We start from the raw sequence: 24,074 nt of genomic DNA, 5'->3' as shown, positions 1-24,074 counted from the left end.
TCTAGAATGATATGATTCTGCTTGTACAGATAAAGTAATTCATTACAAAATAAAATACATATTCTCCAGAATACCTTAGAATGTTTACAGTTTTTAAAGAAAAACACATATTTGGTTACAAATTCTTAATTTGGGGATTGCTTTGGCTTTGATGAGAATATCTACTTGCTCCATAATTTTGTCTCTGGGCCTCGAAACATTTACCCAAAGGAGCAACTGCTGTGATTTATATGTTGAAGGCAGCTTCCAATGCCCGAGCTTTCTCTGTGATGTTCTTCTGAAAGGGCATCATGAAATCATCAAAATCCACCTCATAGGTGAACCGCTCCCGCATCAGTTCTCTCTTCCTGATCAGCTCTGCTGTAGTGGCCTCAGGACTCCAAATCTTAAATAAACAGTTACACCCATGTCAGGGACAGTATGACAGGCAGTACATATGTTCATATCAAGACAATTTTCAATACAGTTAACTTAAAACTATCAAACTTAATGTAACTTTTACCTTCTCTTACAGCATATAAATGATTATATAAGCATCACTATTTCTGATGGTAGATGTTTGGACAACTGAACATGGCAATGCTCTCTAGTTAGCTCCCTGATGACTCTGGGGCCAGATGATATTACTTTTTAGGATGTCAAGACAGGGAAACAAAGGAATCAGAAGATCATTTGGGTTTACTACCTTTATGTCTCACATGGAAGTCAAAATTATTTTCATAGTGGAAGGCAGAGTAAGATAGTAGTCTCTTATTCAGCATGGTTTGATAGGTACTGGCAAGACAACTCTTATCCCCAAAAGATGCCTTCATCTCCTTAACTGTAGACATTTCAGGAGGCTACTGAATAAATCTAGGCTTGATTGATATGGAACATGCAACTGAGATGGTAGTGGTGAGTACAAAGAAGAAAAGTAGAGTCTGGGAAATACCAAGAAAAAGTATCTATAGAATTTGGTGACTAAATGGCTGTAGGGAATGGCATTGACCAAAGAAGATTTCAGTCTTTCAAGAATTAAACTATCAATATAGATATAAAAATAAGAATATAGGGAACCAGATTTTGGAGGCTAAACAAGTTAGACATATTGAGTTGGAAATAATTGTAGACGCCTACAAATAATAACTATGAAAGATGACCTTTGGGCATTTGTTTGGGTGCTCTGCATCAAAAGCTTTTGCAAAATGACATTATGAGTACTTACCCTCCGTGGAACAAATGTGATGTCCACTTTCTTGGTATAACCACTGGTAATCAAAGAATTGAGATAAACCACATTATCCTTACGCACTTTCTTGTCCTCCAATACTGTCGGTACAGCATAAATTGAGTAAAGTGATTCCTGGAAAGAAGACAAAAGAAAATCTATCAATTGCCAAAAAAAGGTTATTTACACTTTCTACTATTTGTTGTTTGACACGTTCTTCTGAAGCCAGATAAAAACAAACTAAAAACCCCACTATACAAATTACAATTTGAGATGAAATACAGGGTATCAGCATAACTTTGGGTGGGGGGAGATGGTTACTTTGCCTTGTTTAAACATATTTAATTAGTAGCATCAGTGACAGATCACATGAGTCTTCAAGATAACCACCACTGACCTGTGGCCATCCCATTAATCAGAAGGATGGATTCCTACTAAAATAATGATGCATATTGTAGGAGGTTTATGAGGTTGATCCTCCTTCACCTCTTGCCACTCTTATTCAAGTCCTCTGTTCATTGCTCTCTACCCTCTGCCTACCATCCCTCTAACTTATCTACTTCCTACCACCTACATTTTCTCAACCCTTGAACTCTCTGCAATTTGAGGACATTAAGGCTTTTCCTTCCTGACCTTCTGTCTCCCTAAAAGATGCTCTCAGCCTGGCAATGTACTTAGGGTTCCCCTGCCAATGGCAACATCTGATGTCTCAGTAATTACCACAGGCAACAGCCTCAACCTTTCCCTGGTAGTTTACAGGCACCAGAACCACTCCAGATTACCAGGAACTGTCAGCTTGGCACCTTAAGAACCTGAGAGTTACTTTTCAGGATATCTAAGTTACAAATGGCTCCACATCACAGGATTCAGTCATATGCATTAAAATTCTTTAGAAGAGGGTGTAGGTAATGAAAGATTTGGGGACCAAAATGGAGGAAAATCATGCTTTGCTTCATTCCTCATAAGAGTTGCCCTCCTTCTCTGTTTGGCCATCTCGTCATATCTACATAATTTAGAACTAAATATATACATATTCAATATCTGTTCCTGTTTCAATATTCTAATTGTATTTGGTTGAACTAATCTGGTTTTGCGTGGGTTCTGTTTACAGTGAGTACGTTTCAGACTTTTCAGCAATAGCTATACACTTTCCCACCAGATATTTCTTTAAAAGTACTGCATAACGATGCTGAAAATACAAATTGCAAAACATACTGTTTTTCTCATGTTGTATAATGGTATCTAAATAGTGTCTCCCCCTGCCCCAACATTTTAAGAATGGTTAGTCAATCTCTTTTCTTACCTCCTCTTTCTTCATTTCAGGGCCTTCAGTCTTTGGTTTAACAGGTGGCTTGCCTTTCACTTTTTGATTTTCTGCTGGCTTTGGCAAGTTATCTAGCTTTTCTTTAATCAGATCCATTATTCTATAGTCAGCATATGCCCTTGCAACATCCATGGCACTATGCCCTAATTAACACATAGAGTTACGATAAACAGATTAATGATAAGCCATGTAGGAAACTCTCAATACACCAGTCCTAAGCATGTGGCACTAAGGGCGATTACTAAAGCAAACGGCATGTGAAAGGCCACAGAGCTAGATCAGATATTTTCTAAGGTGGACCCAGTTCTAAACTCCCAGGATGTAAAATGCCACTTACTGGCACAACCATTAGTTCTCTTTCTTATTTTTTTTTAAGCAGGCTTCATAAAAAGTTGATGGGAAATATTAGTGGATTATATTTTGAATATTCAATTGATGGTTCTCTTCTCACATTAAGCACATTTTCTTTTGATGTGATATTTTTACATTTTTCTCCCATTTCTGTAACATAACTATATATAGCCCAAATGGACTGGGGAAGCTGGTGGCCACAAGTCTTCCATGCAGATGGCTGGGCACTATGCGCCCTATAACGTCCTTAGGCCTGATGCAATATTCCCTGTGACTCAGAGGCAACCTGATCTGATCTGCTCTCGCAGATCAAAAGGAAGCAAGAGGTTCCAATATAAGAAAGAAAGTAAAATCTCCAGAAAAGGAGCTCAAAATATTTTGGCAAATAGTTTTTCATCACCACATATGGTATTTATGATGTAAGGTATGCCTCTCTTTTGTTTTCTAGAATCAAGGGAGCCACAATTCAGGAGTTACTTTGTCTAGATTTAGAAGGCAATCAAAGTCTACAGAGTCTTTAGACTAAGCTAATTATTGCAACTGACATTTATAACAGTGTGATAGCTCAATATACATATTTATGGAGCTCTGGTGGCGTAGTGTTTAAGAGCTTGGCTGCTAACCAAATGATGGGCAGTTCAAATCCACAAGCTGCTCCTTGGAAACCCTATGGGGGCAGTTCTACTCTGTCCTATAGGGTCACTATGAATTGGCACCAACTCGACGGTGCCTAACAAGATACATATTTATATTTTATATTTTTGCATTTCATTTTTCTAGTAAATCATTTTTTATTCTATTTTACAAAAGTTATCCATCCACAACAGATTGGAAATATAAAGAACTGGTCCTTCACCACAGCTGGTTTGAGAAACACGGTATAAGACAAACTACCCACTGCACACTTCACAATATTTAACTCAGACTTGTGTCTGCCCTAGTATGTGGCTCTATAAGAGTAGAATTTGAAGGGTTCAGAACCTAACAAATTCTCCTTTTCTAACCTTAACCATCAATAAGTTGAACACCTACCTTTTCTATTTTCCAGCTGGAACTTAGCACCAATATCAAGCAGATATTTTACAGTATCCAGCCTACAGCTCTCAATAGCTCTACTTAAAGGAGTTGAGTTGTTGATTGAAGGGGCATCTATTATAGCTCCAGATTTAACAAGAAGTTCAACAATATCTTGTTGACCTGCATGGCATGCAAAATGAAGTGGCGTCCACAGAAAATTATCTGTTGCATTAACGTTGGCCCTATGAAATAAGAAAGATGCACAAATTAAACATGGTTGTTGCTCCCAGCATGCAGGGCTAAAAATGCAAAGTAAGATTTCAGTTTTATCAAATTGTTAAACTATAAGCCAGGGAAGCTTTAAGTTAAACAAGCTCTGTGCCATAATTTTTCTTGACATCTTTTCGTTCTACAGTATTTGAAAATCTTAAATTTCTTTGAAGATATACACAGTGTGATTAGTTTTAAAAAGCCCTTAGATCCTGGTGGTAGCCATTTTTGCCAAGGTTAAATAAAGGAAAATTACACAATTAGGTCCAAGCAAGACAAAAGCTTCCAGGCAATATAAAAGTTATATTATCCAATTTTGTGTCTACTTTCTGTGCACCTTATGAATTTTTAAAACACAGCGTTTCCTGTTAAAATTATGGGCATTATAATATATTATTTAAAAAACATAATCCCTTTTAGAAACTTACTGTCCAAAAGTTTAAATTCTCATTAATCACTTTTTACTCCTCCTGATAATATACAAATTGGAATCTTTCTTTGTCATTAAACGTAGTAGTAATAACAAAAATACATTTTATCAAAGCTATCACAGCTATCACTCTGCTAATAAGTGCTTTGCATCTTTAAATTCATTTGACTGTCATCAAACCCTATGAGTCCTATTAGATAGTCATTATATAAATGAGAAAAATGAGGCACAAAAGAGTTAAGAAACTTACTCCAGGTTACATATCTATGGTAGAAAAAGGAATTAAACCTGAGCAATAGTTTTAGTTAAAAAAAAAAAAAATCTTATGCTTTGATATTTCAAAAGTATTTTCAACGGACCCAAGGAAAAGACTGACCCTCCTGAAGTGGGACGGTAAATTTTAAATGGGTCAAAACATGTCCTCAGTCATTACAGCCAGCATCCCAATTTGTTTCAATTTATTGGCATCCCCACCAAAAAAGAGACTGATGAAAAAGTGACTCCACGCCTCTGTGGTGCACATGGTCAATGCAGTCAGCTGCTAACCTAAAGGTTGGAGGTTTGAGTCCACTCAAACTTTCCTTGGAAGAAAGGCCTGGTCATCTACTTCTGAAAATTAGCCATTGAAAACCCTAAAGAGCACTGTTTTACTCTGACACACATGGTATCGCCATGAGTTGGAATCAATTCCAGGGCAAGTGTTTTTTTTCTTTCCCACACCATGTAGGTAAAGTCCTGAGACCAAACTCAGTTATCCAAGGAGGCCAGTGATAATACAATCTGAAAGCTTCCCTATCCCCCACGGTGGAAACTTGCTGGCCTTCACTTTGCGTTTAGTTGTTACTGACAAATGGTCTTTGTGTCCACATATCCCACATCCCTACTAACCTGGTTCCCCATGTAAGATTTACTTCTAATCTAAACTTAAGTGTTGAGGCTCTTTTCTGTGCATCTTAAAATTCTAGAGCTGAATGTTTCCTTCTTAGCCATCCTCTCACTTCCTTGAATTGCAAACAGTCATAAAACCTTAAGCTGCGTTTAACCAAAAAACATACCCTTTTTCCAGAAGAAACTTGACGGCATCAATGTTTCCACTCGCACAGGCAGTCATTAGCGGTGTTTTGTAATAGTTATCCTTCATATCCACAGGTATTCCTGATTCAAATGCTTTTTTCAGAGAAGCCAAATCCCCTGCTTTGGTGACAATATTAATATTTGCAAATACTTTCGTTGGATCATCAATGTACCAAGCAGAGTCGTCCTGAATGGGATGCTCTGGTGGCCGATCTCGGTTGAAACGATTGCAATCAGTTATGTTCTCGTAGGTTTCAATCATGTAATATGGCGGCCCACCATCTCTCCGCAGTGGAAATGCATTATCTGGGATGATGCAGATTGGGAGAGGCAAAACAAATTTGCCTCTCCTTCCTTTCTTGCCTATCCCTTTTTTCTTTTTCTTAGGCCCATAGGATGACAAGACATAAGTCTTGGTTAAGTATCTTGTTCCTTTAAAAAAATCATTAATGTTAATCCCACCTCCCCGGACTTTTTCATGAAGTTGTGCTATGACAGCCAGCTGGTCCGAGTTCACAAAATCTTGCCTCTCCTCGAGCGCCATGACAAAGTCTTCCTTGCTGACTGTCCCATCGCCTCTGTCCACAAACGAAAAGGCTTCCCGAAGGAAAGCCTCACGCTCTATGGACCAATCATGTAGTCTAATGGCCCAGAGTGGATTAGGATTTTTGGCTCCTGGCCTGGCAAGTTTATTAGCAATTCGCTCTGCTTTGCGTATTTCTTTGCTTGCTGCTTTGAAGCCGCCTTCCTTAGCCACAGTCCTGGGGGTTTTATGTTCTAAGTTCTTCCATTTCAGGTCACAGCCTAAAACGTGAAACATCAATTGTTATGAGTGGTACCCAGGCATCTGCATGGCCCTACAAATGATATCCATCTAATTGTTTTCTGTAATTATGGGTCACTGTTTTTTTAGTCAAAAGCTAACTACTATAATTGTAAAGTTAAGCCGTGGTTTTTCTTTTTTTTCTAGTGTGGACTTCACTTTGGTGAATCCTGATATAGATATGCTTCTAACTTACTTTCTCTGACCTAAAGGATTAGAAGGTTTATTCCTTTCAATATTTGAAACAAATATCATATTGGGTTACTTGCTAAGGTGACATCATGCCAAGCAGGGAATGAACAAAGGTGACATTTGATTTTGGAAATCCTGATCCAGACAGCTGATGTATGACCTTATGAGCTCAGAATACTGAATGACGCTCATTTCTTTGTTAATGATTATGACTGTAAATCTGCGTAAAACCTTAAACTGTATTGTATCTGTATTCTCCATGAAATTAATGTGATTTATCTGCTGTTTTGTGGCAAGGTCACATGAAAAACCTTAACAGAAGCAAAGGTATTTGCCAAGGAAATTTGAGAGAATTCCAGTACTACATTTGTGTGCAAGTTAGACATAAGATTCATTCTACTTTTTGGTCTCTCAATTAACTATATGGTAAGACCCACATTATCCATGAAAGTCTCCAAAGAAATGAACTTTTTTGAATGCATCAGGGAATCTACTTAGTGCTACACCAGGAAGGCTATGTTGTCTATAATAAGGATCTTAGAGGTATTAAAAACACATGGTGTGAGACAAGGATGCCCTTTATCACCGCTCTTATTCAACATTGTGCTAGAGGTCCTAGCCAGAGCAATTAGGCTAGACAAAGAAACAAAGGGCATCCGGATTGGCAAGGAGGAAGTAAAATTATCTCCGTTTGCAGATGACATGATCTTATACACAGAAAACCCTAAGGAATCCTCCAGAAAACTACTGAAACTAATAGAAGAGTTTGGCAGAGTCTCAGGTTAGAAGATAAACATACAAAAATCACTTGGATTCCTCTACATCAACAAAAAGAACATCGAAGAGGAAATCACCAAAACAATATCATTCACAGTAGCCCCCAAGAAGATAAAATACTTAGGAATAAATCTTACCAAAGATGTAAAAGACCTATACAAAGAAAACTACAAAGTACTACTGCAAGAAAGTGAAAAGGACCTACTTAAGTGGAAAAACATACCTTGCTCATGGATAGGAAGACTTAACATAGTAAAAATGTCTATTCTACCAAAACCCATCTATACATCTATACAATGCACGTCTGATCCAAATTCCAATGACATTTTTTAATGTGATGGAGAAACAAATTACCAACTTCATACAGAAGGGAAAGAAGCCTCGGATAAGTAAAGCATTACTGAAAAAGAAGAAGAAAGTGGGGGGCCTCACTCTACCTGATTTTAGAACCTATTATACAACCACAGTATCAAAACAGCCTGGTACTGGTACGACAACAGGCACAGAGACCAGTGGAACAGAATTGAGAACCCAGATATAAATCCATCCACGTATGAGCAGCTGATATTTGACAAAGGCCCAGTGTCAGTTAACTGGGGAAAAGATAGTCTTTTTAACAAATGGTGCTGGCATAACTGGATATCCATTTGCAAAAAAAATGAAACAGAACCCATACCTCACACCATGCACAAAAACTAACTCCAAGTGGATCAAAGACCTAAACATAAAGACTAAAATGATAAAGATCATGGAAGAAAAAATAAGGACAACGTTAGGAGCCCTAATATAAGGCATAAACAGAATACAAAATATTACCAAAAATGACGAAGGAAAACTAGATAACTGGGAGCTCCTAAAAATCAAACACCTATGCTCATCTAAAGACTTCACCAAAAGAGTAAAAAGACCACCTACAGATTGGGAAAGAATTTTCAGCTATGACATCTCCGACCAGTGCCTGATCTCTAAGATCTATATGATTCTGTCAAAACTCAACCACAAAAAGACAAACAACCCAATCAAGAAGTGGGCAAAGGATATGAACACGCACTTCACTAAAGAAGATATTCAGGCAGCTAACAGATACATGAGGAAATGCTCTCCATCATTAGCCATTAGAGAAATGCAAATAAAAACTACGATGATATTCCACTCACTCCAACAAGGCTGGCATTAATCCAAAAAACACAAAATAATAAATGTTGGAGAGGCTGCGGAGAGATTGGAACTCTTATACACTGCTGGGGGGAATGTAAAATGGTACAACCACTTTGGAAATCTATCTGGCATTATCTTAAACAGTTAGAAATAGAACTACCATACAACCCAGAAATCCCACTCCTGGGAATATACCCTAGAGAAATAAGAGCCTTCACACGAACAGATATATGCACACCCATGTTTATTGCAGCTCTGTTTACAATAGCAAAAAGCTGGAAGTAACCAAGGTGTCCATCAATGGATGAATGGTTAAGTAAATTGTGGTATATTCACACAATGGAATACTACGCATCACTAAAGAACAGTGATGAATCTGTGAAACATTTCATAACATTGAGGAACCTGGAAGGCATTATGCTGAGTGAAATTAGTCAGAGGCAAAAGGACAAATATTGTATAAGACCACTATTATAAGATCTTGAGAAATAGTATAAACTGAGAAGAACACATACTTTTGTGGTTACGAGGGGGGGAGGGAGGGAGGGTGGGAGAGGGTTTTTTACTGATTAGTTAGTAGATAAGAACTACTTTAGGTGAAGGCAAGGACAATATTCAATACATGGAATGTCAGCTCAACTGGACTGGACCAAAAGCAAAGAAGTTTCCGGGATAAACTGAATGCTTCGAAGGTCAGCGCAGCAAGGGCGGAGGGTTGGGGACTATGGCTTAAGGGGACTTCTAAGTCAATTGGCAAAATAATTCTATTATGAAAACAGTCTGCATCCCACTTTGAAATGTGGCGTCTAGGGTCTTAAATGCTAACGAGTGGCCATCTAAGATGCATCAATTGGTCTCAACCCACCTGGATCAAAGAAGAATGAAGAACACCAAGGTCACACGATAACTATGAGCCCAAGAGACAGAAAGGGCCACATGAACCAGAGACTTACATCATCCTGAGACCAGAAGAACTAGATGGTGCCCGGCCACAACCGATGACTGCCCTGACAGGGAGCACAACAGAGAACCCCTGAGGGAGCAGGAGATCAGTGGGATGCAGACCCCAAATTCTCATAAAAAGACCATACTTAATGGTCTGACTGAGACTAGAGGAATCCCAGTGGTCATGGTCCCCAAACCTTCTGTTGGCCCAGGACAGGAACCATTCCCGAAGACAACTCATCAGACATGGAAGGGATTGGACAATGGGTTGGAGAGAGATGCTGATGAAGAGTGAGCTACTTATATCAGGTGGACACTTGAGACTGTGTTGGCATCTCCTGTCTGGAGGGGAGATAGGAGGGTAGAGAGGGTTAGAAACTGGCAAAATTGTCACAAGAGGAGAGACTGGAAGGGCTGACTCATTAGGGGGAGAGTAAGTGGGAGTATGGAGTAAGGGGTATATAAGCTTACATGTGACAGACTGACTTGATTTATAAACGTTCACTTAAAGCTCAATAAAAAGTATTAAAAAATACATGATGTGTATAAATAAGTCAGACTATGATGAAGCTTTCTAAAGTCTTCAATCTAAAAGGTTCTTCTACTGCTCTGCCAATATCACATAAGCAAAAAGGTTGGCACTCAGTCAGTAACGAAAATTTATACGCAACTTATGTAAAAATGAAGCATGCCTTGCCAACATTTTATAGTTTTATTTCTTGTCAAAAAGATGTTTGCCACGAGGGGCATATTAGGGCTTATTATACTGTTCCATTTTGGCATACTTGCAAGAAGAAAAAAGATGCCTAAAGACCAGGAAAAAATAATCATTTTTTCAAAATGATTGTTATCAAAAATTAAATTTTTAAACTAAGGCAGATAATTTCAACAGTGATAGGCCAACACAAAAAGAGTATAAGGACAATTAAAGATTCTAAAATTTCTCTACTGGAGATTCAGGAACAGCAGTTTACTGGTCTTGATAGAGTAATTCTATTGCAAGCATGTTGTTTTTACTTAGCTCTCGTTATTAGAGAGAATATCAGAAAGATGTTTCCCTATGTTTTATTGACTATGCAAAGTCATTTGACTGTGCGGATCATAACAAATTATGACATTGTGAAGAATGGGAATTTTAGAACACTTAGTTGTGCTTATGAAGAACCTATACTTAGACCAAGGGGCAGTTGTTCAAACAGAACGAGGGGATACTGCATGGTTTAAAGTCAGGAGAGGTGTATGTCAGTGTTGTATCTTTTCAGCATACTTATTCAATCTGTATGCTGAGCAAATAATCCAAGAAGCTGGACGACATGAAGAAGAACGGCACTCCTGAGGTTTACCCTTCATCCAAAGATTAGGTAGGCCCATAAAACAAAATGAGACTAAAGGAGTGCACCAGTGCAGGGGCAAGGACTAGAAGGCAGGAGTGGACAGAAAAGCTGGTAATAGGGAACTAAGATCGAGAAGGGAGAGTGTTGACATGTCGTGAGGCTGTTAACCAATGTCATAAAACAGTATGTGTACTAACTATTTAATGAGAAGCTAGTTTGTTCTGTAAACCTTCATCTAAAGTACAATAAAGAGATTTTATTAATAATTAAAAAAAATTTCCTCAAGGCTGTCCCCCTGCCAAAAAAAGAAGAAAGGGGCCTCAGGATTGGAGGAAAGCTCATTAACAATCTGTGATATGCAGATGACACAACCTTGCTTGCTGAGAGGAAAGAGGACTTGCAGTACTTACTGATGAAGATCAAAGACTATAGTCTTCAGTATGCATAACACCTCAGCATAAAGGAAACAAAAATCCTCATGACTGGATCAATAAGCAACATCATGATAAATGGAGAAAAGACTGAAATTTTCAAGGATTTCATTTTACCTGGATTCAGAATCAATGCCCATGGAAGCAGCAGTCAAGAAATCAAATGACAGATTGCATTGGGCAAATCTGCTGCAAAAGATCTCTTTAAAGTGTTAAAAAGCAAAGATGTCACTTTGAGGACTAAGATGCACCTAACTCAAGCCATGGTGTCTTCAGTCGCTTTATGTGCATGTGAAAGCTGGACAGTGAATGAGGATGACCAAAGAAGAGTTGATGCCTTTGAACTATGGTGTTGGCAAAGAATATTGAATATACCGTGGACTACCAGAAGAAGGAACAAATCTGTCTTGGAAGAAGTACAGCCAGAATGCTCATTAGAAGCAAGGATGATGAGAGTTCATCTCACATATCTGACATGTTATCAGGAGGGACGAGTCCCTGGAGAAGAACAAGAACATCAAGTTTGGTAAAGTAAGGGGTCAGCAAAAAAGAGGAAGACCCTCAACAAGATGGACTGACACAGCGGCTGCAACAGTGGGCTCAAATACAGCAATGATTGTGAGGATGGCACAGGACTGGGCAGTGTTTTCTTTTGTTGTACGTAGGGTCGCTAGGAGTTGAAATCGACTCCATGGTACCTAACACCATCATTATTCAGAGTGTCTGAAGGTTTTATCTGCCATTTCAAGCCACTCCATTTGTACTCATCCCAACTCTAAGGATCAAAGATTTTAAACATGCTGTTAGCTTGCCCATCTCTGCTTCCGGTTTCCTCCTAGTTAGAAACCTTTATGTGGATAAGAGACTTCAACATCCCAGCTTAAAGACCTGAAGGCATTTGTCTCTCCCTTTGACTTGGGAATTTTTGTCTCCTCCTTTATGGTTAAGCGCTCAGCTGCTAACTAAAAGGTCAGCAGTTCGAATCTACCAGCCACCCCGTGGAAACCCTACAGGGCAGTTCTACGCTGTCGTATAGGGTCGCTATGAGTGGAAATCAACTCGACGGTAACAGGTTTAGTCTGGGCTTTTTTTATGATTAGTAGAGAAAAAAATCCATTCATTCCCTTTATGATTTATATTAATCTATAGTCAAATAATGGTCCCTGGGTGGTACAAACAGTTTGCATTCGGCTACTAACTGAAAGGTTGGGGGTTTGAATCCACCAAGCAGCTCCATAGACGAAAGCCGTGGTGATCTGCTTCCGTAAAGATTACAGTAAAAAAACAAATCCTATAGCGGAGTTTTACTCTATAGCACATGGGTTGCCACGCATTGGAATCGACTTGAGGGCAATGGGTTGTTTTTATTTTAATAGTCAAAATACTCAACTTTCAGGTGCCTGGTGCTTTAGAATACAAGGACCCAGAGGCCCATGAGAAGGAGAATTCTCTATGGGGTCCTTCAGGAGAGATACAAAAGCCGTCTTCCTCTGCCTTGGATAACGGCTCTGACACTGCTTATGTGGAGCTGTAAATCGCTCCGGTGACATGGCTAGGCGCCAAAATGGGAGCACACCGAGGAAGCTATTTTAACGTGGGAAAGGAATCCAGCCAACATCAACTCTTTACATTTAAGTATTGGCAAGACAAAATCCAGGGCATTTATTCAGAAATGAGCATTTTATTACTAGTGGTCTCTTGCTGCCCTGACTGCCTTAGCTCTAAGATTCTAAGGTGGAAATATGACTGATAACACCTCTACTGTGGTATCGCGTCACCTACAGGATTTGTGAAGTGGTCGTACTTCCTAACATGCTACAGAATTCCAAACGGTTTCAGACGTTTGCTTTAAGAAACAGCGGTCTATGATTCTGCCAGGAAGATGAATCTTTTCTGCATCACCGGGGAAGGCCTTTTGGATGACACAAGTTCTGGTCCTTTGCATCTCAACTTGCCCTCCATATCGTCATCTCAGGACTACACAAAGGATGGAGTATATGTTTGGTGGTTCTTATCCAAATAAGAAATAAGTCAGCATGTGAAAGTCAAAGAAACTTGTGTCAAACTGTGCAGATCTTTAGTTTTTAGAAAGTGTAGAACTGCCCTCAGAGTTTCCGAGGAGAGCCTGGTAGATTCGAACTGCCAGCCTCTTGGTTGGCAGCTTAGCACTTAACCACTACACCACCAGGGTTTCCAGCTTTTAGAAATACCCGATATTAAAATTGAAGAGTCAGAATAAACTGCTGAGAGCAGCAGGCTTGAAAACAAAGATGAGACAGTTTGAGAGGACAAAGCTGCATTTGAAATATTTTTACTGTTTCACTTTTTCAAGTATTTTTTGGGTAGATGGAGAGAGTGTGAACTTAGACAAGTAAACATGGATCAATCATTACACTCATTAGTTATGCAGGCACATTTGTCTTATTTATAATATTAGCGGACACAACATAGGATTTCAAAGGTCCCAGTGACTTCTAAAGTTCTGGGCCTCTGTGACTAACAGAAAACAAAAACACTTTCTCTGCTCTATTAAAGAGTTGTCATACTTTAAGTTTTTGCCTGTTTCTCATAACCTAAAAAAAAATCTAAGATGAAGCTCAGCTGCATGCTGTTTGATCTCTGATAAGAAGTTGAAAACTTTAAAATGCATTCAAGTAGCATGTTATTAATGCCAAGTTGACCTACATCTTTAAACTTAGCTAATATCTTTTAAGGAACACATTGAACTATACATAATATAGCTTATATGCTTAAATGAATAAAGTTACTTAAAAGCGATAGGAAAGCCTAAAACAATAAAATTGCTTACATTTTAAATTTTCCATGAAAATTTTCATTTCATTTTGTTTCCCCTCAAAATATTTTCCCCCATAATTTCAAATTATCCAGAAAAGCCATCTTCGTATTTAACCCAATAGAGTACTTTTAAAGATAAAATTATAAAAAGCTCAGCCAAAAGATATGGTTTTCAGTGCTTGCCCCTCTTTATGTTGATGCTAGCATTTTTTAAAATAAGGAATTAATGAGCTATAAGTATTTTAATAATTGATTGATACATGAACAATCCCCTTTAAAGAAAAATAACCTAACATATTTGGAGAAGTGGATTTTCATTACTTTTAAGACTAGATTCATGTTTTAATAGGAGGGTTTTTTTTTTTTTTTTTTTTTACTCTAAGAAAAAAGTGTCAGTTTTCTACGTACGTGAGTAAGGTTTGGCTTTTGAGAAATATAAGCTACTGGCAAGTTATAGGTCCAAATTCTCTGCTCATCTATGTCGTGGTAAATGAAAAATACTTTCAGCATACATTTGCTAGGCAGTTTTACCTCGCTGAGCTATATATTTACAGCAATCTGTGAAACCACCCATGGCAGCATAATGAAGTGGTGTGTTCCCATTCATTGCAATCAGCCCCAGGTCTCCACTGTAGGCAAAAAGAAGCTTCAATATCTGCAAAGGAAATAGCGGATATTGTAGGGGAATGGGAATGAACATTTACTGGCTGAAGACTGGCACCTAGACCTTGCTAGTCATTACATTACAAACAAGACACACGTGGCTATTTCAAATTTAATTACCTTAAAAAAATTAAAAATTCAGTTCCTTAGATTCATTAGCCGTGCTTAAAGTATTCACTAGCCATACAAAAGCTACATGTGACTACTAGCTACCATATTAAATACAGCAGATGTAGAACCTTTCCATCGTTGCTCAAAGTTCTATCCAACAGTGTTGATCTAGGTATAGAAAAGAGGAAACCACGGAATTCAGCCTGCTCACTCTTAGTTAGGTAAATTCAGGCAATTTATGAGAGCCTCAGAAACTAGCAAACATCATCAGGGGAGCAAATTCTTTACCAAATGTGACTTCTATTTTTATGTATAATTTTATTGCAGAGAAGAGACTCAAAGACAAAAATAAAGCTAGCTATGCTAAAGCTCAGTGAAAATTGAGTAAAGGGGTTTTAGATGACATTCAGAACTTAAAAAATAGCATACCATTGGTTTCTATTTTATTTCTGCAATGTCACTAAATCTAGCCGATATCCTTTGCTGAAATGTCCAAGTAATCAGAGTACTTAGTGCCTAAAAGGTCAGGTGAATCAATAGGTGCACAGAAACACCAGGGAGATAAGAACGTGATGGCACTCTTCCCATCACAATTAGATCATAGCGTGTTTTGAAGGCTCTAACATGTGATGGAGGAATACTATAGCGTGGTCCCAACTGGCAGGAATTTTTATATTGTCATAGTCAAGTACACAGAAAAATCTTATTAGTAACATTAAATAAGTTAGGAAACAGATAAAACTGAATACAGAGCTGGAAGATGTTCTTTTGATAACATTTGGTATAAAATATAATTTTAGAATTATTTGGAGAAATCGAGATGAATGCAAAATAGGTAACTCAGAAAAAATCCTGCCGTAGTGTAACCTATGTGATATAGAAGAGTTTGAGAAAATGAGAAAGAGAACATTCTTAGCGAGGAACTTTAAAGTGCAGATTATTACATCGAAGTAGCCTCCTTTGGCAGCAAAATGTGCAGCGTGATGTCTTTCGTTGTCAAATGCATTTACTTCGCCTCCTCTCTCCAGTATCCCTCGAACCAGTTCCGACACGCCTTCTCGTGACGCTTCCATTAAAGCAGTGCGCCCTGTGGACTGGACATTAAACAGATCAAACGCTGTTTATAACCGTCATATTAAATAACACGTGCTGCCAAGTTTAAAATTCAGTACATGTATGGCCTAAATCCATTTGGCCTGAGAGATACAGAAAACATGTTCTCAACATTTTTATTACTTTCATGTAATAATTAGGAAAAATTAAGCAAGTCTAATGGGCCAATAACCAAAATGTAGCATTCTAAACTCAGAGTCAAGGTCATACTGAGGTCTTTGGGAGAAAATCATGCCAAAATATGCTTTTCTTGCAGAGAAAGCAGAGCATAAAAGGAAGATGGAAAATGTATGCTAAAATTGGGTTATAGGTGTTTTCCAGTTAGAAGGAAATCTACTTTTGGGGTAGATTGATAGAAATTGTCTAGAAATGGCAATTACAAGAAAAGGAAACTCAAAAAAATTAGCCAAATAAGGGGTGGATCAAAATAGATAAGGAAATAGCAGAACTACATAAAGAAGATAAACTTTTATTGGGTATTATACCCTTTCTACTATTTCCTACAATTATATTTTAACATTATGCATAATACACACTAATTTTCCAAGCATAATTAGGAAATAGACTATAGAATAATGGCAATATAATGATAATGAAAGTACATCATCTTAAAGCATTTTGAATAGATATGAAGTCTATAAATACATTGAAATGACAAATTATACTAATAATATTCTATAACTGAAAAAAGGAATATTTATAATCATAGGAATAATCATACTGAGTTAATAGAATTTGGATTAGCTCCTTTTTCCAAAAACGTCAGGCACACATCTTTAACATCATGTGCTTCTTCACAAGCTCTAAGAAATATTGGCTTTCCGTCAAACGTAGCGTTGTTGACGTCTGCACCGTGTTCAAGGGCAATCAGAGCACAGCGATAGTGCCTCTTGGTAGGTAAAATGCAGTAAAATAAAATACCTGCCGAGAAATACAGTCCCCAAAGAATACTGAATTAGTAATCTATATATATCTTTCAGGAAGAAAAAAAAATAAAAAATCCATAATTAGCTAGCAGAACAAACGCATTTCTGAAACCAACTGAAATACCAAGAGAGAGCAAGAAAAAAGAAGCTCTTTCTCTGACAGTGTTAGAAAACAATCACAACCAAATATGAAAAGACCTGGTTTAGGGAAGAATCTGAATGCTGATACATAAATCAGTGCTGACCCTGGGTATTTGGCATCTTGCAGTCCATACCCAAGTGTCCCTTCTTGGGATGTGCAGGGCCTTGTCCACTTACAGGTTGCTGGGCCCTTCGTAAAACTGCAGAGAGTACAATAGAGATGATACTGAATGATGAAATGTGCAGACCAGCCATGCTTGTAAGAAGCAGGCTGTCACGGTGGCAGCAGTGAAAAGAAAAACCAGATGGCAAATGGCTATGTCCCTTTGGCAGGTCATTTTGTTCCATCAAAGAGAGAAAAATGCTAAACCTTCACATCCAGGACCTATGACATACTGCCACATATGACATACTGGAGTGGCTGGTGGGTTCTAACCACCAATCTTTTGGTTAACGACCAAGCACTTTAACCACTGCACCACAGCATTCCTTTCTGTAAAGATTATAGCCCCAAAAAACTCTATGAAGCTCTACTTTGTATCACATGGGGTCACCATGAGTCGGGGCCAACTTGACAGCAGCTAACAAGAAAGTTGGAGTTTGTGCCAAAAACCACCTTAGCTCTCTCAAGTTCCCAAGTGGAACTCCTTTCTATATCAGGCTACTATGGGGCAGTTCTACTCTGTCCTATAGGGTCACTATGAGTCAGAAGCTACTCAATGGCAACAGGTTATAGAGAGAAGACAAAATCTTTCTGGAATCCTTAGTCTACACCAAAAAAAAAAAAAAAAAAAAAACACCTAAGCATTCTAAAATATAATAAGAATATGAAATGGGGCAACACCATGTTCTACCTCATCTTTTGTCCTAAATAGGGTTTTATATTTCATATTGAATGATTATGGCTATGATGCCATCAATGTGTATAAGGTTGAAAATTCTCCACATTTAAAATAAAACACCAAACACAGATTAGCCCAATTCTGGTTTTCATTTTAAATGGGAAAGGTCTCAAAACTGATTTCCCTAAGATATACCTAAACCGTTTTCCAATTATGGGAAAATGGTATCCTTAGGTATAGGAGTGAAAATCTAGCTTTTTAATTCGTGTATAATTCACTTCTAAAACTGGAAAGCAAAAAAAAAAAAGTGCATTTTTATTAATTCTGGCTATAAGGTGAATTGCATCTGTTGGATAGAATGTTGGAATTTTTTTACCTTTTCCTTCATGATCAACTATAGTCATATCTGCCTTTGCCTTGGCTAATTTTTCCATTGACAATTCATGGCCCAGCTCTGCGGCTCTCATAGTTGGAGTACAGCCCATTCGGTCTCGTACATCAGGGTGAGCACCAAGATCAAGGAGAAAGCTGACCATATCGACGTCATTGGAAACCGAAGCTAAGTGCAGAGCACTGTGGCCATTGACAGGTTCAGTGAAATTGATTAGTTCAGGGTATCCAAGCTTGGTCAACTTCTCTATCTGCTTCTTGTCTTTGTTCCGAACACACTGAAGAACTTTGTAGATCTGCAGGTTCTCAAGTCTCCTATCTGCTAAAGCCATACTTGACCAACTTCTTGAAAATGCTTTCTGGACCAAAATCAAAACTACAAAAGCCAAAAAAGAAAGCATATAATTCAAAGTTAATTTTATCATTTACGTTTTGATTCAATGGCAGTCATATTTCTTAATATCTAAGAAGATAGGTACTTTTATGAAACATTTTTGCCATAATTTACTGTGACTGATTTCATGAAAGTAGAATTATATGTATATATACACACACACACAAATATTCAGCTGGTGTAATCATTTCAATATTTAACAGCAAATATGCTATTATAATTTATATGAATCTTGCTAGGTGGTTTTCTTGTTATCTCATTTAATCTTCCCTCCTGACCAGAGCCTTCCCATTCTACCCATGAAGAAGGTGAGGCTAACTAATTTGGCAAGGTAAGGGTTTAGCACCCATTTATTTGGCTCCATACTAGTATGCCCCTGACAATGTAAAGGCCATACAGGTTTTAGTAGTTAAAAAATGTTGCAGTGAACAGGTAGAATTGTGAGGTGCTCACTATAAGCAGGAATCTACTAGCCTTTGTGAGATAACAAAGAAGCAGTGGGTGATTCTTGGGTCATCTCAGTGGGAATGAGGTAGGTAAATGATTGACAGACATCTGTGTGTTGTCATAAACAATCCCACTGTTAAACTGTGTTGGGCATTTTAATATGCAATTTCATCTTCTTGTTATGGAAAAAAATTTTGGGGGGTTGAGTGGTAGGTCATGCTAGGTACAGTTTTGTCTGCCCAGCTTGCTTTCCTGACTTCATTATTTTTCTAGTTACAGAACCCTGTTACAATATGGGGAATCATACCAAGTAGTTTGGATGGAGAGGTCCCTTCTGCCCCGTACCATAGGGATGCATACATGACCGAGGTTTTGTTCATCTGAGTCCCTCCAGGTACAGTGAAGGCTCAAGCATATGGTCAAAAAGATGTCAGCCAGTTAACATTCTACAGAGCCCTTTTGCTAGAAAAAGCAAAGACTGACGTTTCTGTTGAAGTTGCTAAGCAGAAGTCGCTAAGGGCATGGGGCTGGGGCTGCATGCTGTCACAGAAAGTGAGCATGTTTGAGACATGGAGATAGATTGAGATGGATGGCATCAATTGTGCCCTGGACTCAGATGTGCCAGAAGTCACCAAATAAATCCTCCCCCTGCCTTTTATTTTGGCACAATTTATTCAGCTAGATGTCTGTCATTTATAATGAAAAGATTGCAGGTTAATATAAAATCTAAAACTATGCACTATCTTTCCCCCACCCCAAACCTGCTCTCTCACCTGTATTCCCTATGGCAGTGGGTTATACTGTTGACTACTCATTTCTTCTTTAAATTTCTCTCTCTAGGAACCATAGGAAACCCTGGTGGCATAGTGGTTAAGAGCTATGGCTGCTAACCAAAAGGTCAGCAGTTTGAATCCACCAAGCAGTCTTTGGAAACTCTATTTGGCAGTTCTACTCTGTCCTATAGGGTCTCTATGAGTCGGAATTGACTTGACAGCAACAGGCAAACATAATGGCTCTGTTGTCTGGTTTCCCTCCTACCTCACTGCTCATTCTTTCTCAGTCTTCCTTGCTGGCTCCCCCCTATTCTGCCACAGCCTAATTGTTAGAGTGCCCAGGGTAGGCCCTCACACACATTCCTCTGGTGCTCCCATTTCATCTCATGAACTTCATCCCAATTTGAAGTTTCTGATTGTCCACACTCAAATTTGTACTGGCATCCCTGATTGGAGAGTCCCAGAACTCTCCAAATTTATACATTTACTTGTCTACTATTTGTATCCACTTAGATGTCCAATACCAAAAAAACCAAACCTGTCATGTTGATTCCGACTCATAATGACCCTACAGGACAGGGTGAAACTGTCCCATAGGGTTTCCAAGGATCAGCTGGCGGATTTGAACTGCTAACCTTTTGGTCAGCAGCCGTAGCTTATCATAGCTCTTAACCAGTGTACCACCAGGGCTCCTCAAACTTAACATGTCCAGAGCAGAACTCTTGATATTACCCTCACCTTCTCTAGCCTTCTGCATTTCAGTTAATGGCATCACCCATCATTTACACATTCAGATTAAAATACTAGTAGTTATCCTTTGGCCTTTCCCTCACAGATCCCCTCACTCTTCCAGTCCATCAGCAACTTCTATCAGCCCTATCTCCAAAATACATCCTGAGATCAACTCCCAGTACTATTCTTTATACTAGGCCAAACTATCTTCTTCCAATTTGTCTCATTGCTTCTATAATAGCCCCCAATAGTCCATTCTCTAGACAGTAGCCAGAAAAATCCTTCAAAAATGTAGATCTAATAATAGACAAGTTTTCACTGCCCAAAATTTTGGTATAAGTATTTTTAAATATAAATAGGAGTTGAATACCCATATACCACCAGAAGAACCTATCATTTATGCTTTAGATGTTTTGTTATATATCTACCCATTTTTTATCTATTAATTCATTTTATTTTTTGATCCATTTCAAAATAAATTGCAGGCACACTCCAGCATGCATATCATTAGCCAGAGTTCAATATTTGTTTATGCTTTATTTTTCGTCCTTCCACGTGTACTATTCCATGAGTTTTGACAAATGCATACACCTGTGTAACCCAAAACCCTAGGAAGATATAGAACATTACGATTACTTCAGAAAGTTCCCACCAGACTATCCTTTAAAAACACTTGAGTGGCTTTTCAACGTAATCAGAATAAATCCACATGCCTCAAGAGGATCTCTTAAGGCCTCTTTTCCTACCCTCTAACCTCATCTCCCTTGACTCAGTGATCACCAACCTTGCTGGCCTTCTGTTTATGGATCAAAAGCTCATTCCAGCCTTTGAACCACTGTACTTTCTGATCTTTCTGCCTGGAATGTTCTGTGTTCATAATTTCCATTGGTTGATTTTTCTCACCACCATTCAAACTGCAACCACCATGTTATTTCGTACCTTTATCTTGTTTTATTTTTTTCAAAGCACATGATTAATACCTGAAAACACTGTATATTATATAGACTATAGATACAGACATAAAACCAAACCAAATCTGTTGCTGCCAAGTCAATTCCAAATCATAGTGACTTTACAGGACAGAGTAGAACGGCCCCATAGGGTTTGTAATCTTTACAGGAGTAGAATGCCACATCTTTCTCCCAAGGAGTAATTGGTGGATTTGAACCACTGACCTTTCTGCTGGCAGCCGAGCGCTTAACCACTGTGTCATCAGGACTCTTAGATACAGACATATATATAGTTAGATATACTTGTGGCAGGGTGGTTAAGAGCTATGGCTGCTAACCAAAACGTCAGCAGTTCGAATCCATCAGCCACACCTTGGAAACCCTATGCGGTGGTTCTACTCTGTCCTGTAGGGTCACTATGAGTTGGAATCCACTCAAAGGTGACACATGTTTTTTTAACTTGTGCATTGTGTCTCCCCCACTAGAACGTGGTCTTTGTGGAAGCAGAAGCTTTATATTATAACTACCCAGAACTTGACTCATAGAAGGCATTCAAAAACTGTCTGCTGAGTGAATGATAATTGAAAATTAAAAGAATTAAGGGAGAAGCAGGAATCCAGGAAAACTCCCAGATCACTGACTGTGCAACTGGATACCTGATCTGGGATCAGGAGTTCAGAATGGGTTCCAGCCGGGTCAAGGAGAGTAAAGAGTTAAGCACTGGACATGCTGAGTGAGAATCCAGCAGGTAAGAGGGTGCACAGTTCAGGAGGTCAGGAGAGAGATCTGAGTCTGGTCTTCGGGGAGTTACTGGTATTGGCAGTTGCAGGCAGCCTGAGGCTGGGAAAAGGCAAGGAGGAGAGAGTTCCAAGTGAGATGCATGTTCACTAGGGGCAAATGTCTGCTGTTTCTCCCTACTCTTCACCTGTTTTTATTTTTTGGGCTTCCTCCTTTGCTGCTGGGAGATCAGCCATGGGATGGCTCATGGCTTCAATGTGCTATTTGCTGTAGCCCCTCGCTTCCCTTCTAATCTGTGTATAATGTGTGGTGGACTAGAAACCGTCTAATGCAGCTCTTTAGAAATGTGCGGATAAATAAGGCTTCGAGTCAAGCCCCAAGGCATCCTCGCAGTCATCCACTTTACCTTGCTGCGTGGCTTGTTGACGTTGATTTTGGCTGCTTTTTGTGGCTTGTTTTATTAGTATTAACCATACTCTGGTTAGGTGCAGTCTCACATACATTTACGGCAATAGGATAAGATGCTTCTAAGCAGCTTATTGATTGTATTGAAGCAATGGCCTCCCATTTGTGTGGACAGGGGCTTCCTAATCAGAGAATTACAAACGCAGTCTCTGATAGCACTCATCCCTAACAATGACTTAGCAGGGTTTGGCGTTGTTCAATCAAGCTACCGTGATGAATTCAACCATCCATGGGTAGGTTCACAATAGACTGCATCCCTTCCAGTGAGAGCCCCCAAATGCTGGGGAGAGAGCGGCCCCATATGCAGTCAAGGCTGGTCAGTAAATCACTGAACACCCCTGCTCCCACCAGGAAACAACCAAAGTCTGCTCTCTAGTCCAGGGTTCCTCTTACGCTGTGTAGTATATTTGATGGTGAGGAGGGTCCCCACATATATACACAACTGTACTTTCCCTCCCCACCGCCTTGGGACACCTTGGCACACTCCATCTATCCATTTGTACTGATAGTCTCAAAAGATAGTGGGATGGAACAGAATTTCTTACCCTGAGGTCCATGTTTGGGAGCATCTATGAATACTCTGAAATTATATGGAAATCTGTGGGTATGTATTTATCCAGGTACATTCTCCCCCTTTGGGGAGAGGTCCATAGAGCTCATCAAATTCTCAAAGGGTCTGTGAGACAAGGCTGGTTGGTTAGAAAGAGGAAAAGAGGAAGACAAGCCTGGTAGAGTGGAAAGAACATAGGATTGGACGTGGGAAATCTGTTTGTTGTTGTTGTTGCTTGTGATTCTCCCTCCATTATGTCAATATTTACAAAAATTAGGTATGTAAACCTAGCAGGCTACCTACCTAGTGTGTGCCTCAGTGACTTTACCCCTGAACTGGGGATAAAAACAATACCCACTTCATAGGGCTGTATAAAGAGGAAATGAGACGATCTTTGTAAAGTGCTTAGCAAAGGTCTTCAGTACAGGCTCGCCCTGAATAAGTCAATAAATCAAGCGTCTGCTGGTTTCAGCTCTCCCAGGGCAATGACTTTTAGGTGGTTCTCTACTGTCACTTTCGGTTTAAAGTCTCAGAAATATCTGGAGAGAGAAAGGGAAGGAAAGAAATCTAACTTTAAGGGAAGCGTCAGGGTAGCGGGGAACAGAGGTCCCAAGCTCACCTCCTAATCATGAGAGAGATCAGATGCCGAGGACCTGGGGCTTCGATGCCTCTCGATCTGCGGGAGCAGCGGGCGCGGCCCAGACTCCAGC

The 24,074-nt window shown here is 39.1% G+C and overlaps 1 protein-coding gene across 1 annotated transcript; it reads right to left on the bottom strand.

Annotated features, from left to right (window-relative positions):
• Positions 1-226: 226 nt before the first annotated feature.
• Positions 227-24,074, bottom strand: ANKEF1 (ankyrin repeat and EF-hand domain containing 1). Its single transcript, XM_049869153.1, has 10 exons — positions 23,984-24,074; positions 18,302-18,691; positions 16,738-16,937; positions 15,848-15,997; positions 14,661-14,784; positions 5,655-6,477; positions 3,915-4,141; positions 2,511-2,674; positions 1,205-1,342; positions 227-385 (listed from the first exon to the last, which is right to left on the bottom strand). Exons 2-10 carry the CDS (start codon positions 18,645-18,647, stop codon positions 227-229), a joined length of 2,331 nt encoding a protein of 776 aa, XP_049725110.1. The 5' UTR covers positions 18,648-18,691; positions 23,984-24,074.

Source organism: Elephas maximus, chromosome 25, assembly GCF_024166365.1.
Source record: "Elephas maximus indicus isolate mEleMax1 chromosome 25, mEleMax1 primary haplotype, whole genome shotgun sequence".
NCBI classification, from domain to species: domain Eukaryota; kingdom Metazoa; phylum Chordata; class Mammalia; order Proboscidea; family Elephantidae; genus Elephas; species Elephas maximus.
This window is presented reverse-complemented; position numbering and strand designations above follow the sequence as displayed.